The following is a 19,229-nucleotide window of genomic DNA, read 5'->3' as shown; positions in this document are numbered from 1 at the left end:
CTCTTGCACAGCTTGCACAGAACTGTGAGTGTACAGTCAGTGTCAGTCACCACATTATGCTGTGAATGTAATCCTGGCTTTTATACAGTTCCACACATATCTCAAACATTTGCCACGCAGTGATATGCCTTCAATGTAATGCAAAAAGGAAAAGCATCATTATGTTAGCCATTTGTTATGACAGGAAGTATCACTCCACATGATGATTTTCACTTTCTCACCAAAGGAAGCAAAACACTGCAGAAATATGTGGGAGAGCACATGTCAAAAAAATGAATCACTAAGTTTGTAACTTGTACTTGCTTGAGCATTAAACAAAACACACACACACACACACAGAGAGAGAAAGAAAGAGAGAGGAGAGAGAGAGAGAGAGAGAGAGACGCCTAGGGCAAGTAGTACACCAGTGGTCATGATGCAATATCTGACTGTCTTGCATGCCGTGAATTCTCACACACACACCAACTTACACTGTTGGATCACAGGTGCACGACAGCCAACAGTGTCTTTGTACAACAAAACGATTGTTTCTCACACCGTCTCATGCAGTGTAATGAGTAATAGCTACATGCAGTGTCCCACTCTGTGCTTTGACTGAGTGAATGCTTACAAACCATCTCTGTCTGAGGATCTGTGGCTCCACCTAAACACTGATCAATATTTGTTCCTTTGTTTGATCTTTGCTCCTCATGGCATCAACAAGGAAAACAGAACGCATCACTTGAAGCAAACATTTGAGCAGTTGATGTCTGGACATTGATGCCGTTTATCTTTAAGGTGCACGTCCCTCTATAACTATTCTTTTAAGCTCAATGTCTTTATTTGCAAGATTGCTGCATATTGACTAGCACTATCTTTCCAAACACCCTGAAGACATAATTAGGCCACACCTGATTCTTGGCATGTCAGACAGGTTCACATGTGTGGTGAATGTCTTCAGACCGCTATGATATTTATAGCATATATAACAGTTTTTTTTACTGTCTGCCGGCACTCTTTGAAGTTATGTGATAAAATTTACAACCCTGAGCACATATAGTTTCATCATGGCTTTGCAGACTGATCCATTCTTATGAAACATATATGTTCTGCAGGGAGAAGCTGACACAGTCGCACTGCTTGAGTCATTGTTGGCCCATTTTCAAATCTTTCCAGTTGTTAACAGTAAACAACATTTAAAAAAAAAAAATCATTAAAAGTCAACCAGGCTGGAGTTTGTGATGTTTCTGATTTTTGATTTTTTTTTTTAAGGTCATTTTATTGAGGCTGTTCCACGGTTTGCAGTAAATTCCTGAAAAAGTGAAAATGATATGAGCTTTGGTGAGCTCTACTCAGTCTGTCTCGTACTATATTTAATCAAGAACGTTTGAGAACATTTTGAACTCCATGATTTCTTGAGATTTTTACCCCCGTTTAACCTTGCATATTAGCAGCTCCATACCTGCACTGATAAAAACTCAAACGATCAAACCGCAGAGGAGGTGAACCCCTCCTTGCTGAGTGTTTTTTTTTTTTTTTTTTTTTTTTTTTTTTTTTTTTTTGCTGGGCGGATCTTCTCTGCTCCTCTCCACCCCCGTTACTCAGAGTTCAGTACTTCAGCAGGCAGTATTTCTCTGGCTGCGCACGTGGGGGGAGAGAGTAGTACTTGCAGCTGTAGTAGCACGCGCGCGCACCGCCCGGTTTTGCGAGTACTTTCGTACTGTTATGTCTCGAGCCCAATGCTGTCAGCAGTGGCACGTTTCAGTCATTTTTCTGAGCCATCGCGCGGAAGAGGAAACATTTTGTAAGCCAAAAGACCTGCTGAGAATGAGTCCTGCATAACTTCGGGTATTGTTATCTACCCCCTCCTTTCTCTCATTTTCCCCTGTCCCGCGCTCTCCAAGTTGAGGCATTGTACATAAGTATGGTAGATAAGGGGCCCTTGTTGACTTCTGCCATTATTTTTTACCTGTCCATTGGGGCAGCAATTTTTCAAGTCCTGGAGGAGCCTAATTGGAAGCTGGCTGCAAAGCAGTATAGTGCCCAGAAGGTTAAAATACTTAAGGATTACCCCTGTCTGACGGAAGATGATTTGAACAGAATATTAGAGGTATGGACATGTTCTCACACTCAACACTTTCCTTTCTGAATTTCTGACACACACCCTACTTTAAACCACGTTAACTGCTGCACGCTTATTTCAGTCCTCATGAGGATGATTTCAAAGTGAATCACCTCATCCGTGTTTAATATTGCGCTGCAGTTTTCTCTGACTTGAAAGGGGGGTGACACATGAGGACCTAATGAGCCTCAGCTGGTATGTTGGCCTTCACCAAACACTAACAAAACTCTCGGGAATGAGATGTTGTCAGTCTATGGTTCATCTTTGTGGGTCAACACACCCACACTTGTCGCCTTGTCTCCCAGTCTGTCATGGATATTATCTCATGTTATCTTTGGTGTGGTTCCCTGTGTCCACAGTTAATGAGGATAATTATTTTATTACCTAGTTCATTTAGTTTTCTCCTGTAAACTTAACAGACTATCTGTCTGCAACGGTGATTAGGATTCCAGATGTGGTGGACCAATCTGTAACCTCAGCTCTTAAAAGCTGCAGTACATGGTGTTCTGTTGCCATTTTCGTGGCAAAATTGCAATTCTTTAACCAAGAGTAAAAGCTGGTGTCACTGACCTCTGTGGTTTTACTGTCAACACTGAATAAATGCGTAGTAAGTCAACATGGTTGTGATTTTCACAGGTGTTTGTCCACTTCCTTCTAATACAGAGGTTTTGCTTTTTTTGTGTTGGCTATGAGAAGAAGATATGATTTGTAATGCGCAAGACTTGCAACATACTATTTTAGAAGAACTGATACTGATAGTCATTCATTTCTATACAGAGAAGGATATCAGGCATTACTGAAATACAGTTTTGCTTGGTTGTTTGTTCTTTTTTTGCTCTTGCAAGCACATCAAGAAACATGTCTCAACCTGTTTCCCTTTTTGGGCCCACACCAGTATTGGCAGTATTGGGGAGATTTATTATCCCCCCCCTTCTGCTTCTCCTTTTTGTGTTGGGAGGACTGAAAGGGATATGCCCCGAACCTCCCCCCACTCACGGCACCTCTGTAAAAACCAAATCCCTGCAATGGCCTAACCAGCTTCAGCAATATTATGGGTGAGAGATTTAGGAGTTTTACCTTTTGCAGGTGAAAGATTTGGGACTTCAGTTGAAATCTTTGAGGCAACTCAACTGCGGCTGAAACATTTCCTGTCCTAATATCACTCTGTAGAGGACTTTTAAGGCCTTGTCAAAAGATAATATTAAATTATGTTTGACGCTTTAACCCTTTCCCCAGTTACACAGACAGTTTTGTTTTCTTGTTATCATCAGTCTACTGGTATTTTTCCTCTGTTGGTGGGTGCCAAGACACCTGCTGCAAAGGCTTTGGAGTCAGTATATTAAAACAGAGAAACCTACAGTATATTGCCCTTGAGTTGCTTTAACAGCCTCATTTGTGTTAGGAGCAGAGATTCCATTAGGTTTCCATTGTGGAAACTATGCTCAGCTTGTTAACAATTAAAATATATAAGCAGGCTTAACAAGAAAAGGCGACACTCTTGTAAAAGTTAGTCTTCTCTGTTTTATTAACAAGGAGTTTACTATTAACTATAGGACTCTTGAAGTGGTCACAGTTTACAGATTGGATTTTATGGCCCATCAATGTTGGCTCTTGAGAGGCAGTTATAAAAGCTCAGCAGAGGGGGGGGGGGGATGGGGGGGTTGCAAAGTTTACAGCATAGCACATACTACACTGTACTTGAATGCATGTATGTATATCTCTGTTATAAAAGTGGTGTTTGTTTTCATCGCTCCTAGAGTGTTGAGCTTGTTTCACACATTCTTCCAAGTGCCCCGTCATTTCCTCAGGTTTGATCCTTGATGCTCACACCATTACAGCACCCACACTTGTAAATGTAGCAATTATTTATGCTTATTCAGGAATCCATACACTTAGTTGGCAGTTTATTAGGTGCACTAATGTTCAACTTTTGTATTGCAGTATAAACAGAGGTGTTTCTGTTGTTCAGCCTGTCCTCAAATGGGGTGGACAATTTAATATGAAGCCCTGTCAACATTAACAGCAGCTTCATTAGTGCTGCAAATCGCAGCCTTCAAAATGACCATAAAACAGAACAGCCTTTTGACCCAGTTTCCTGCTGTGGGAAAAATGTAGCAATTTTGAAAATATTAGAAATTTAGATTTTTTTTTTAAAATCAGCCCAGAATATTACAGTCAAGAGTTTCCTATAAAGAGTCAGACTGTAACCAGTGATGCAAACTTGAAATTTGTCTTTCCTTAGGCACTTGTTGCTTTTTCCTTTCTCTGAGGAGCATTGGGTTATTTGATTGCACTTGCATGACTGCAGAAGTTGCTCTAGTAGCCCCGTTGCACATGACTTAAAGATCACGTTTGTGTGGCCAAAAGTTGTTCATCAATACACTGCTGTCACATGGTTCCAAGTGAGACATGGCCCCTGGTCAGAATGAAAGCACAAATAAATGAAGTAGCACACTGTTTTTGGGAATATCTAAACTTTGTCATGTGCCAAGGGTGTTGCGTAGGGGCTGCTGGCTTCAGATAGTTAAGTCTTTCTTCCTCTGTTGGGAAGTGTTAAAAAAAACAAGTCATGGAAGGTATCTTTGAATTTTAATGTAATTTAGGCAATTAATTGGCAAGACAGAAATGTCTTTATTGCTCTGTGTGTCTAATTTGTTTCTGCTGCAGACCCAGATGACTGTGTGCACTATACAATGTCAGTACAGTGTGAGAATGTCAGCATACCAATAGCAACCAACCTCTCTGCACAGCTGAGGAGGTTAACCTAGTTTAGCAACGACCCTGCAACAATTCCAAACCAAGTTGTGAGTTTGATTAAATGTTAATCAACTCAACTAAGGAATATGAGACTTAAGAAAAATACCATGTGTGGTGTTAATAAAGCAAGCCTCGCAATTTCATGCACTGTTAACAGCGTAATTTAAAGAACCACACAAGTCTGTTAATGGTCAAATATGCTGTTAACCAGATGTAAGATATAAGGGTCTTTTGCTGTGCAGGGATTTTACAGCTTGCCCCTTTAAGTTTTTACTAAATCCAAAAAAGCTGTAAAATGGACACAATTTGTCTGTACTTGGTCTTAATCAACAGCAGTTTCTTGTGAAGACATGACTGGTTTGTGCTTTGGAATATGAGGATCACGCAAACAGTATCCCACACCTTTCCAGATTTTCCATCTCTGGCAAAGTCCCCCCCCCCACGCTCTCTATCGGCTCTTTGATTGGTGCACACTGTGAAATCTCAGCATTGTTTCTCGGAGGCATTGTTTGCAACCCATCCACCTCCATATCAGAAATCAATACATAATGACATGGAACAGCTTGAGTGACTTCATTGTTTGTAAGTCGGTCAATCCTGCCCACAAGCAGCTGCTTGTATGCTGGAAGTGGAAAAGTACCTTGGAACTGGAATGGTATGTGGACGGCTAGCTGTCCTGATAACAGTTGGAGTTTGTCATTGTGGTTTTTACTGTTCCTTGTTTATCAGAATGTGGCAGTGGCAGACTGCTAATACTGCAGTTTGGCTATCGTTTCACTTCCACAAAAGTAAAGGAATCCTTTACTTGAGGAGTGTGGCACAGACTCTGTTTTGATCATGGGATTTGTGCGGCGTGTGATCGGTTTGGCTGCTTATTTTACGGCACCATATTGTTGTTTTCAATATGAATGGAGGTCAACATACTGTAATTCATGTCTTGCCTTTTCACATCTCTTTGCAATCCTTTTATTATAGATGTCTAGCTTAAAAAGTGACAAAAATATTTGTTCAATGGGTGAGTTATTATTGCTGTAATTATTGGTTTGTTTCAGAAAACATCCAAAAAAAGAGGTCTTGCAGAAATGTATTCTGTTTCCAATATGGCATTGTGTCTCTCCAGTGTTGTCCTCTGTTTACCGCAAGTTTAGCTGACAGCATCAAATTTTAAGCATAAGCATTCTGGAGCATTCTGTCATTTCCCTAAAATGATTTTGGACACGTTCTCTGTCTGTTTGTCAATTCATTAGTTAAATCTGTATCTTACCAAGACTGCTGGTCTATTTTGTGCTGTTTTTTCCATTACTTTTTTTTTTTCAAGAACTAACTCTGAAGAACATTAACAGAAGAACTGTTTTAGAGAAGCATCTAATAAATGTGGTTCCTTTCCTATGGTCATGTTTGATTTTTTTTTTCCCCCATTGGATTTACTTTAACACTTCATTTTTGGTCTATATTTAATGAATTGTCCAGCAAAAGAATATCCATGTTGTTAGCTGTGGTGTGACTTTCAGCTGTTCAGAGGTCAGACCTATGAAGAAGCCAGTGAAACAACTTCCTCCTGAGCTGGTTTTGCCTGAGCGTGACACACAGTGTCTTATCTTCCTCCCCCAGTACTTGTACTTTTTGCCTTGTTCCCAGGGTCATTTGTGACCTGAAGCAACTATGACTTGACCAGTGGCTGACCCTTTGCTATTCAAAGACTTTGTGCATTGCAAAGCCTGTTCAGTCAGTCCATGGAAATCTTTTCACTGGCTATTGCTTTGTGGCTTCTCCTTGTTGCCTTGTGTGAGTGAAAGTTAAGACAGTTCAATTATAGCCACACAGAACATTTTTTAACCTTCATAGTCTGACATTGTTGTAAAGGTCATATGTCTTGTCCTCTGTTTGACTGACACACTGAGTGCATGGCATTCAACCTCACGATTTAGCTTGCACTCTGCTCTCGTCGTATTCCTGTGAATCAGCATTTTGCATGCCTCAGACTTCAGCACTTTTTATCTGGCAGACAGACTGAACATGTGCAAATCACCCTCATTAAGCTCGAGTAAGGTGCAGAGCTGAACACACACAGACCACAGACATCACACACAAATGTAACATTTGTCACTTCATCTGTTCCCCACATGGCAAACAAACCTCAAACACCTCAAATTTTTAAACACTCATAACTCTGTGCGTGTGTGTGCATGCATTGGTGTGTGTGTGTGTGTGTGTGTGTGTGTGTGTGTGTGTGGTTTGAATTTTTAAATATCTGCTTGCATAAAACTTGTGCAGCTGTGTTATTGTAAAGACTGTAACACTTTCCATTAGTACAACCCACAGTGCCTGAAACCTACAGTATGTGTAGATGTAGATGCTCTTTTTCCTGTGGGTACATACAGAAGTTACCAAAGTAGCTTGTTTTTGATTTGATACAGTCTGCTTTGGTGTCTCTGTTTCACTAGTGTTTTCACTATTTGTGCAAAAAAAATAAAGGAACATTTTCACATTTAAAAAATACATTGCACAGATTACTAAGCACAGACATGTCTTATCTTTGTGTTTTAGAAGAACCCAATTCTACATAGTTGGAGGGTAATTGGAGGCCAACATGTTCTTGCCTGTTAACTGGTTCATCAGGTCAGCAGGGATATGCAGTTGCTAGATATCAAAGGTTCCTGTAATCAGTTTAAGCCAAACAAGATTTTAGCCTAAACAAGGCCAATAACTAGTTTACCCCATGCATGTAAATGTAAGCAGTCATTACAGATGCTATGAACTGTCAGGAGGACTGGCAAATGTAAAAGTGCGTAAGCAGTACAGTTATCCACTTACTCAGAGAGGTTTTTACTCTTTAATTTCTAGTCATGGTTTGAACACAAACTTGGTCATCACTGCTGTCATCCTAAAGCCCAACGGAAGAACTGTGTTGCTTCAGCAGACAAAAGAATGGCCTCCTCTTGTGCTCATAATTACACTGCAGGGCTGTCACAGACCTGTTATTATTAAAGAACCAAGCATATTCTAGTACTTATGTACTCATGTGAATTTTGCTATCCTCTGCATATTTCCTCCCTTCCAGCACATTTGGAGAAAGAGCAAGTTTGGTGTGGGGGAATGCATTGTCCCAGCACACATGGCCGAGTGTTTGCAAATACCCAAGAGAGACAATTCTGTTTCTGTTGTGGCTGTTCAAGCACACATTTGGTTGGAAATGATTTAAATATTTTTTTGTCTCCTCTGGATTTCGCACTAAGATGTCCTTGCAAGAGTGAACCAGTGTGTGTTGTTCTTATGCTCAAGGTGGTTAGAGACAAATATGGCCTGTGGGTTAAGCACAACATATGTTTTTTTTTTTTTTTCCCCGATGACTTTTTTTGTATTGCACATATTGAGCGCAACTTTATATCTTGACATAGAAAAGAGCAACAACTAAATAACCACCTGATGCTTTCTAAGTCACATATCATCATGTGATTACAAAATAGCTGTTTAGGGATGCAGCACTTGCCTTCCTGTTTCCCTATCAAAGTAAGCAGTGGTTGGAACTACTAAGCCCTCGGGTTAAAGGCGACTCTCCAGGGTGCCTGAGCGTCGTTTCAGCTCATCAGTACTACTTGAGATACTATCAACATATCACAGGAAGGATATGGTGGAAGAAATGGAGCTTGCACATAATAAACTTCCTGTCATCATTTTGCTTAACCAGATTGGACTCTTTTTTTTTTTTTTTTTATAACTGCCAATTGGTAGTATCCATCTCTTGTTATTTATTCATTTCTCTGTTATATTCAATTCCATCCTTTTCTGAGTTGCAGTCTTTATTTTTTTGTCCTCAGGTGGTGTCTGATGCTGCAGGCCAAGGGGTCACCATAACTGGCAATAAGACCTTCAACAACTGGAACTGGCCAAATGCTGTTATCTTTGCCGCCACGGTTATCACTACTATCGGTAAGTGCCTTCGAAGGTTCAGGTTCTGTTTTGCTAAACTCTGTATAAATCAAATGTGCAGAACAACAATGCAGATTTAAAGGACATGGGATTAAGAAAATCCATGTTACTGGCATGGGTTTGGTCATTTTTTTGTCATTAGGAAATTGTAATTTGCTATACTAAAGAGACAGTTTTTATGCATGAAAGTGTTGTTTTGACTATACATACATTACAGACTGTAAGTATATGGACAGTACCACATTTAGTTTTTCTTTGGGCAGGGTGCTATAACCTAGTGCCTAAAGTTCAGAGGTTCAAAATAATTGGACAGATACACATGAAGTCAAACTGCCTGAAGACCAATAGTCATCAGTAGACATTTTGTATCCTCCTTGGTGATGCTCTCCCAGTCCTTCACTGCAGCCACATTCAGGTCTTGATGTGGGATCTCTTTGCTTTTAGTCTGGACTTCAGCAACTAGAATTAAGCTCAGTTGGACTGAGATCAGGTGAATGACTTGGCTATTCAAGAATATTCCACCTCTTTGGCTGAATGTTTAGGATCATTGTTCCGCTGAATGTTGAAATGACATCCAGTGAGTTTTGATGCATTTTGGCTGAATTTGAGCTCACAGAATGCTCCTGCATAACTCTGCATTCATCTTGTGGTCAGCAGTGAAATCATCAATAAATGCCATACATGCCCAAGCTATAACAGAACCACTGTCATGTCTTACAGATGAGGTGCTGTAGTTTGGGTCATGAGGTGTTTCTTTTTTTATTTTGAGGTTGGTTTTTGTTTCATCAGTCCATAGAATTTTGTTCCAGAACCCTGCCAGTTTCTTTTTGTAGATTTTGCAATCTGTAATCTGGCCTTTCTATTTCAGAGGCTTACCGGTGGTCTGTATCTTGTGGCACACGTTATACTCATGAAGTGTTCTCTGGATCGTTGACAGAGAAACAAGTACGCCTACATCCTGGAGAGCATTCTTGACTTGTTGTGCAGCCATAAAGGGGGTTTTATTCATCATGCAAATGATTTTCTGCTCATCCACAGGACACTGACAGACAACTCCACCTCAATCTAACACTTTCACACACAGTCGATGTAAACCCAGTCAGAGCTGAGACTTGGCACTTTGTGTATAATGTAGTATCCTTTATTTTATTTCAAGCTGAATATGCTGAAGCACATATGCTGAATATGCTGAAGCACAGAAAATGTGTAACTGTCCAAATACACGTAGTCTGGACTGTAGCTGCAACACCCTAACAATTTGTTTTTATTTTCAATTTTTTAAAGGATATGGGAACATTGCCCCCAAAACGTCAGCAGGCCGTGTATTTTGTATCTTCTATGGGCTGTTTGGTGTGCCTTTGTGTCTTACCTGGATCAGTGAGCTTGGAAAGTTCTTTGGTGGCAGAGCCAAACACCTGGGCCAGTATCTAACCAAGAAAGGATTTTCACTCGTAAGTTGATATGAGCTTTTTCCATTTCTGGCAAACTTATTTTCATCTCTCTGTGGCATTACAAACTCTTTACCTGAACTAACGATTTCTTTTTTTTTTCTTTTCTTTTCCAGAGAAAGGCTCAGTTTACTTGCACAGCTATTTTTCTCCTTTGGGGTGTGCTGGTCCATTTAGTACTCCCACCTTTTGTATTTATGTCCCAGGAGGGTTGGACATACATCGAAGGCTTGTACTTCTCATTTGTCACCTTGACCACAATTGGCTTTGGGGACCTGGTAGCAGGTAAGTTGAGAAATAAATATTCTTAGTTTATTAACAACAGACAACCTTTAGTTGAAAGCAGAAATAAAAGCTGATTCTTTACTGCCTTGAACATACCAGATTTCCAAGATAATTTTTCATTCAATTATTTAATCCACTTCTAAATTGTATACAAATAAGAAAGGAATTATTGTTAATCTCTTAGAAGATTCTTTTGATCAAATAGATGATACAAGGCCAGGACTTTGGCTTAAATGACTTTTGACCATTTTCTTTGTCTTGCAGGTGTGGAACCAAATAAAGAATACCCAACTCTGTACCGTTACTTTGTGGAAGTATGGATTTATCTGGGGTTGGCCTGGCTTTCTTTGTTCTTTAACTGGAAAGTACGGATGGTGATTGAAGCTCACAAGGCACTGAAGAAACGCCGTAAGCTGCGCAAGCTCTCTCTTGATGAGCTCCGGCACTACAAAGAATCTCACAAGGCTTCACTTCGTTTGCCACCCACTCCTAATGATGTGAACATCTTCAGTTTCCTGTCCAAAAAGCAGGAAGGCTACAATGACTTGATAAAGCAGATTGGCACCAAAAAAGCTGACAGAAGCACTGGCAGCACTGGCAACACCATCAGTAAAGCCAACGAAATTGGTCGTTCCAAAAGTTGCAATGATGCTCCAATGTTTAATACGCATACCATCCTCAGTCTGGACCGTTCACCACGCCAAAAGAGACGCTATAGTTTTAGTGACCGCGTCACAGTTGCATTTTCAAAATCCAAGAACTACCTCCTGGGCTCAGACAATGGTTTGCTGCTAACAGAAGATCAGGTAGAGGGTGACCTAGAACTAGACCAGGACCAAATTTATGAGAACCAACTTGACAAGGACGTTGACCTTGAGAATGGAGTGCAGGACTGTGGACCAGGTGGTCGAAGGACATGGGATTCTAAGGAGTACCATCCTCTAACATTCCAAAATGCAAACATTACTTTTATTGATGAGGAAAACTTCCTCAGCAGTAACTTGGAAGAGGAGGATGACGACGACGATGATGATTCTAAAGCAAAACTATCAATTACTACATGTGATGAAAACATTGAGACAAACTCCAAAGAGGAGCAGAGTTCGGAATCTGGGTCTGTGTTCACTAGTGACTGTTCAGAACACAGCCACTCTTATGAGAAACTTGTAGAGGAATATGCAAAGGAAGAAAATACTGACTCTTGAGTTATTATGCAGTGTGCAACTATGTTTGGTCAGCACACCTTCCTGGTTGTTGACTTGTTGGCATTGAAGTGTATATATTCTAATGTGAACCATTTGAAAGGATATCAGATGTCCAATGTGAACCATTTGAAAGGACATCAGATGTCCAATTGCAGTTTGGTGGTCTGATAGTCAGACTGCAAAGCCAAGATCAAATTTCAAATCAGTGTTTTCTTGAAAATACACACCTTTTCAACAGGTTTTAAGAGTTTAGCTTCTTATGAACATATGATCTCCAACAATTTAATGAACATGGACTACAGAGCATGACATGTAACCCCATGAGTATTTAACATCTGCTCTATTTCTGCCTTTTACCTGGTTTGAGAAACTATATAACACATTTTATTAAAATGTGCACATTTTGTTCTGCACATTTTCCATGAGTACTTTTTTCAACTCATAGGCTGATAAGAAATTATATGTGGAAATGTATTTGATTTCACATCGTTTCTTTATGCATATTCACCATATTGGTGTTTTTAATAGTATTTATTAAAATGAAGGACATGGTAGCTTTTTATTTTAAAAAATCCCACCAAATGAGGACAGTTCACAGTCCACTCCATTGCAGATTGTCTTTTTAAAACCTGAGCCAAACATTTGTCCTTGAAGAAAATGTTAATAAAGAAAGGGTTATGGGCCAATTACCTTATTTTTTTCTTTGGTATTTCATGTTTATTTTATGAAGTCCTTGATAACTTGGTGTGTCTGAGATTGCTGTTTATTTTGACTGTATGGGACAGAATTGTGACTGCACTAGAGGTCATCAGTAATGTATAGACAACATTTGAGTCCTAGAACCAACTGAGAGCAAACCTAGAGTAGAAAAGCATTAATTTATAGGATTTATAGCAAAATCTGAATATCCTGCCAAAGTTACGGTTTAAACTGATTTTTTTGTTGTTGTTGTGCCACCCCCACCCCACCCCTTTTTTTTTTGGACTGCTGTAAAAGTCAGCTTTGCAAATGATCCTCCCATTGTGACATGTAGACGCCTCTTAGAATACACTCAACACATATTTTGCAGTTGTGTTTTGCTGATGGCAGCATGTCAGATGTCAAATATGTGGCTTCTGAGCCCTCTACCATGGCAGTGCATAATGGGAATGAAACTTTCACAGCAACAATCTCTCACTTTCTGTCTCTTTAGCACCCTTTCATTTCATTGTATTTGCCATGTAAATGTTGGCTGATGGCCCATCAGTAGCCTACAAACGCAGCTCTGCTCAGGACATGGCCTTGCTGGTTTTGTTTGCCTTTAGGGGCTCACACTGACTTGAATGACTGAAGTACCGCCTATAACAGGCAGCCAAGGTTAACTTGTAAGAGATCAATGCTCTCCTGACGTATGTCCTCGTCATGAGACAAAGTCAGCAGTCTTGGTGCTCTCAATTATTGTATAGTAATTCCCTTTTGTTTCATGTGAACACAGCTGTACTCTTGAGGGACCAAAATATAATGTCCATTGCTTTTCAGTCTTTTGTAAGAGCCCTTAGCTATCCTGCTAACCCACTGCCTTTTGCACATGTTAACTTGCACACAAAAACTTTTAACAGTGTTACTTTGAATGGTAAAATGGCAGTGATGCAGTGTCATTTGGGGATACTATGAATTTCAAACCAGTCTCCTCATGCCATATTCAGTAAAGTTGGATAATATACTCTAGATATATATATATATATATGTAGTTTTTTGTTAACACATGGGCCACACCATGCTAACTTCTAACTTTCCCTTAAGGATGACTGCTATGAAGTGAAAATGTCCTAAATCCATTGCAAAGCAGATGATATACAGTACAATGTAACATCTGTTGAATGCCTCACTGAAAAGGTGTAATCTTTCACTCTGGGTGTTTTACTTTCTCTTCTCCCACTCTTTTGTATTTCATCACAAGGCCATCACTTTTGTGTATTCCAATCCTCTTTCTCATTTTCACTGGTTTTTATGGATGTCTTAGTGCAGCATTGTTCTGCAGCCATGGTACTTGTCTGGACTGAATTTCAAGCATGTCCTTAGATCATTAACAAAGAACAGGTTAGGTTGGTTTAACCCATTGTCCCTAGTTTTCTTTTTAATGTTGCTCCATTGTGTAAAAACTCCAGTTTAGTTGTTATAGTTGTCTTTTTTATGATTAAATTATTCATGTTTGTCAAAGTTTGTATATGAATTTCAAACAAAACTGTATATTTCGTGTAAAATAAACATTTAATAAAACTTGTTTTTGTGGTCATTACATTATGTTAAAGGGGTACTTGACACGTGAGGTTTGTCATGTGGAGTACTAGTCAGCAGTTGTACAGTATGTCTTTTGTGGTTCTGGAGGGAGCCTTCCAAAGTTTGACAAATACACTTTGATGTCATCAGAGTTATCTCAGCTTGGACTTGAGACTGAAATTTTTAGCAATGCTGGCAATGATGTTGGCCATTCAGTCCACCACTCTAGTGGTCTAGGATTGACATGAATGTCTCTACGGACAGTCATGGTCCACAAAGGGCAAATATCACAAAATAAATGTTCCATATGCTTTTGGCCTGGAAATGGCAAAAATAATAATGGCAATACAAGCAAGTGCATTTCAGTCCTCAGCTAAGTGTTTTCTCTCAACATACACTAATGCGATTGAGATTTTTTAATCTTGTTGCACAGTCAAAGTTATATTGAATTTTAATTGAGGGGACTATAATAAAAACACCTATTGTTTTGTATGAAACTGTAGTCCTTGTTCAGTGTCAACAAGTTCATGTGTAAAATTTGCATATTTGTATTAACTTGTTATCATAGTGACATCTGGCATTGCTCATTATGTACGCACACTTCAAGGTCATGCTGAACCACACTGCAAAAAGAACAGGAAGCTGACATGCAAACCAGGTCATAATAACATCACCAAAAACTGAATAATATTCTGTGCTCAAAACAGGAAGAATCTCTGCATATTATCTGTGCATGAAATTCACCTCAGCAGTTTATGTAAGATTGTCAGTTAATGACTGGAATGTGGGTAGATTATAATAAGCATGGAGCCAATGGAGCTAGGCTGTTGACATTTCCTGATCTGCCAAAAAGACATGAGATTAGCATGTGCACAACAGTCAGCTGTTGTTGGCACAGGATAAAAATAAACACCGCTGCTTGAATGGATTCAGCAGAAGAATTCCCATCAGACACCTGTCTGTTCTTTTTTTTTTAACATGCATTAAGTAAAAAAAATTTATTGGGCAGCAACACATTGCTACTTTTTATTACTTTCTGTAATGTCTGAATGGTATTATTGCCTCTTGGTGTGATGGCACGTGGAACACTGATTCATAGTTTAAAAATCTGCAATGAAAACATTTTACACTGGACTTCTACCATTTATGTTTAACTGGAATGGGTGGTGTTATAGAACTTTGCCCTCATAAAATTTCAATGTTGAGGCCTTAACTGATGATGGTTACTGAACCAAACTGAAGACAGGGCTCACTTTGAAAATGTGCTGAGCCTGGTGGAAACCAGACTGTGTTCTGTTTCTGTGGGATTCCAGGCGCAACATAACTCCATCCCTTTTTTTGTCTTCAAGTTCCTCACTCCTAAGTTTGATCCCTTATGTAGAGATGTATTACTGTGGATGCCGAATTACACTGTTGTTACATTCCACCAAAGAAAACTTTTTTTTCTTTAGTGTTTTTTGGGCATGTTCTTTGTATGGATGCTGTGATATTAAGCCCTATGCACCACCCAAAATTAGCAATTAAATTGAAAATTTCAGTATATTTGTATTAAAATAATTGAAATTGAAACTCTTCAGGGCACATATTGTAAAGAAATCACATCTTACAGCTCCTGAAAACTTTGTTTACACATTTTTTTTAAATAAAATGAGAAATCCACAACAAAAATGCAGCAAAGTTGATGTTCTGAAAAAAAAAATCTTTTCATATTAATTTAAGACTAAAACTCTGCTTAATTCAGACTGCGTGAATGTGATTTGATCTGACTTGACTGACAGCTGCATGGCAACAGAAGTAAACAACCCACCACCTGCAATCAGATTCTGAAATAATTGTGTTTATGTGGGAACCCATAACTTATAATAAGAAGCTGATTAAGAAAATACATTCTCTGGGTCATTAAATTATGGCAACAGATTTCAAAAGCTCTGCCCTTTTGACTTTAGGAAACATGATCCTTTGAAAGTTTTAATTAACACAGACACAGAATGTGTCTGAAATAACTCCAGTAACAGAACTGCAGCCACAGAAATTTGGTCAAGTAAAAAAAAAAAAAAAAAAATCACACATCACAGTGCAAGTATGGGTAAAGGATCATCTAAGGCTGATCTCATCAACAAAGATATATGTATTACCATATGAATGTCCTTCTTGTCATCAAAATAACCACAATTTGAGAGATGCCACAGGACAGTGAAAATTGGCATTTGGTCTTTGACTAGTCTCTCTGTGAGGAGAATCAAAGGAATGATTCAGAGCCACTGTTATCTGTTGGTCAGCTCACAAAGAGAGCTGCAGTAGATATACTTGTTTCATGATTGTGAATATCCCCATGCTCATTTTGTAAAAACCACAGGTGAAAGAGGGAGAGTCTCACATCTTCATTTTTACAGAATGTATACTTCATAGATTTTACCACAACTTCAGCAGCAATGCTATCGTATGGTCGGGAGAGCAAGATTAGATATGGATAAGTTCTTCTGATATAATATGCCTTCCCTCAATTTGCTGACTTTACTTTACTGATAGGACCCGGAAACGTGCACCAAAAAAACACTAAATGCTGAAACTCTTAGAGGTGATTTTAACAGAAACATTAACTGGTTACATATTGTTATTACAGAGGAGCTTCCACTGCAGAGTTCAGAGAACATATTTTATTTGTCATAAAAGAGTGAACACAGAGACTGTCTGACCTTTGGATCTGTATTACTGTCTTAAAGCTATTTATAAAGTTATACAGAACTTCACAAATTAACATATGCTGATTGCAACAGATAAAACATTTTGTAAGATGCATTTTAAAAATTGGGTCTTAAAACTATTGTTGCGCAAGCTTTTCAATTTCAAAGAATTATGATACTGAATTCTGGGGAAGTTTCCTTTTGGCCTTGATTTAGTTTTATGATATGCAGTTATGGACAGCAGTAATGTTAACTAGAATGAATCAACAATGTGTACGTGTAAAAATGCAAATGATTTCCACTACATCTAAAAGCAGACTGGAAAATGAACCCTCGGTGTGATGAGCTGCTGAAATTTTTACACTGATATGTTGAATGACATAACACAACCAGCCATCATGGGAGAAAAGGCAAAAATGTCTTTGATATGTTTGTTTTTTTTTTTTTACTTTCTCATGTATATAAAAATGTGAATTTCTCAAGCCTCTAATCTCTTCCTTGGATAAGTTTAAGACAAGAATTGTGATGTTGCACTCCTAGTGACCTGCAGGGTTTTCAGACATGTGGGTGTATGTCTGAGTAGTATTCATTTGATTATGCAAGGGGTCCTGAAGCCAACCAGCGTGACGGACTCCCTCTTTCACACTGCACTACTTCCTTCAAAGTTTGTGTTTCCCAGATATAGAGTGTACTTGTGAAGAGATTACAGCAAGGCACTGTTCAAGACCGGTAGGCAAACACACTTAAAAGAGCATACAGCAACTAAAGCACTTGAATACTGGTCATCATGGTGTCTTGCATTAAAATAAAAATAATAAAAACTCTCCTCTTAATTCAGTTAATTCTAATTCTACAATATGAATCTCAATGGTGTCCTGTGACGCTGCTCAATTGTTTCTTTGAATGGCTATCAAGATGAACATCAAACCTGCGACACAAAACAATCCTCAAAGCGACCAAGGTCTTAAAACAGTGACTAACACTCAGTGTGTATGAATAAATCACTGCCATCTCTCTTTGTGTATCAACAACACGTCCATCCTGGGACAAAATGATGCCAGCTCATTTCCTTGTCAACAAAGGAAGAGGGGGAACCAGATGGAGAGTTGTTTCTGTGGCCTGTAAAACAGCCGACGCAACAACAGCTCAATAAGCAATGGCCCTGGATGGGGAAATGTGACCGAGGCAGGCCCAAGGACCTCCCTGACACCCAATTGTTTCCTGAGTTTCTGTGTCCGGCCTTCCGGACCGGAAACTTTTGGGCACCCCCCCCCCCCCACCCGCCAAAGGTGAGCTTGTATTTGTGTGTTCATGTGTGCACGCACTGTACTGTAAGTTTTTGTGTGTGTTTTGTCTGTGAGAGCGAGGTGGGATTGTTAGTGAAGATGCAGGAAGTACATTGGCAAAATGCCCATTGCTTTTTAAAGAGCGTGTAGGAAAGGATGGGAAAGAAAGACACTGTGCCGCCTTGAACAATGCAGCCAACAGCTGGTCATGTTGACTACAGGCGCTACACTTTGTTCACAGAGGAAAGAAAGTAGTAACCCTGACCTTTGACCTCACAAGACAATATGATACTTTCTGTGTGGTCAAGTCCAAGAATCACTAAATACTTTGAAAGAACTGTTGTTTTGGCCTTGGAAACATTTACACAGAACTTTTTATTTCATAGAATAAAGGACTGTAATGAATTGCCTACTCTGTGTATGGCAACAAGACAGTGTTTAACAGGGCATCACCTGTTTAATACAGCCAGTTAGCCAGTATTTAGGATCACGTCATTTAAAGGAAAAATCTCCCCTAAAACACCCTCTGTTGGCAGTATAGCTTACTTTTTTGTCAAACACGACGTTATATTCAAATAGTTCCAGTGCAATAGGAAGCAAATATCCAGCTACTGTGTCTAAAAGATTGCTTGTAAATGTCAGATTTTTTTTCAGAAAGCAAAAGACCAGAATGTAAAGAACAAGACTTAAAACACAACAGTGACCAAACTCCAAGGCAAATACCACAAACCAATACAGTTAAGTATCAAATTTCCTAAAAAAGAGGATATGAATAGTCATTTTGTAACCATACTTAACCTTTACAAGTCTACATGAGTGAAACATGCAGACCTGAGAAATTGGTTATTTGAAAAAACAAAACATAATTTCACAACCTACAGCACCCATGCAGTAGCCCAAACCCTTAACCCAGTTGCTGTATAGGAATACATAAAAAATTAATATAATTAAGATTTAACTACAAAGAATGACAAGAAAAAAGATGATTGTTTTCCAAATCCTCACCAGGCAACTATCAGAATAGTTATATGGACACAAACCTCACAAGACGCCACCAAACTGTACAAACTACAATGGAAAAACATACCACTATGTTCTGGTGTGAGTACAGTCAACTGAAGGTGAACAGTGGTGGAAAAAAAATATGAGAGCTGAAGAAGAGGCACAAGAACCAACTGTTACCCCAAGAAATGTTCTTCTACCGCCCTCTGCTGGAAAATCATAAAATAAGATTCTCCTTTATTAGTCCCACAACGGGGAAATTTACAATTTAC

General features: G+C 39.1%; 1 protein-coding gene across 1 annotated transcript; it reads left to right on the top strand.

Moving 5' to 3' along the window:
• Positions 1-1,589: 1,589 nt before the first annotated feature.
• kcnk5a (potassium channel, subfamily K, member 5a) lies at positions 1,590-13,989 on the top strand. The gene is made up of 5 exons (XM_018695128.2): positions 1,590-2,089; positions 8,677-8,788; positions 10,073-10,239; positions 10,353-10,521; positions 10,786-13,989. The coding sequence occupies exons 1-5, from the start codon at positions 1,904-1,906 to the stop codon at positions 11,724-11,726; spliced, it is 1,575 nt and encodes a 524-aa protein (XP_018550644.1). The 5' UTR covers positions 1,590-1,903; the 3' UTR covers positions 11,727-13,989.
• Positions 13,990-19,229: the final 5,240 nt, after the last annotated feature.

The sequence above is a fragment of the Lates calcarifer genome, linkage group LG19 (genome assembly GCF_001640805.2).
Source record: "Lates calcarifer isolate ASB-BC8 linkage group LG19, TLL_Latcal_v3, whole genome shotgun sequence".
NCBI classification, from domain to species: Eukaryota; Metazoa; Chordata; class Actinopteri; family Centropomidae; genus Lates; species Lates calcarifer.
The sequence above is the reverse complement of the archived record's forward strand: the minus strand, read 5'-3'. Positions and strand labels throughout refer to the sequence as shown.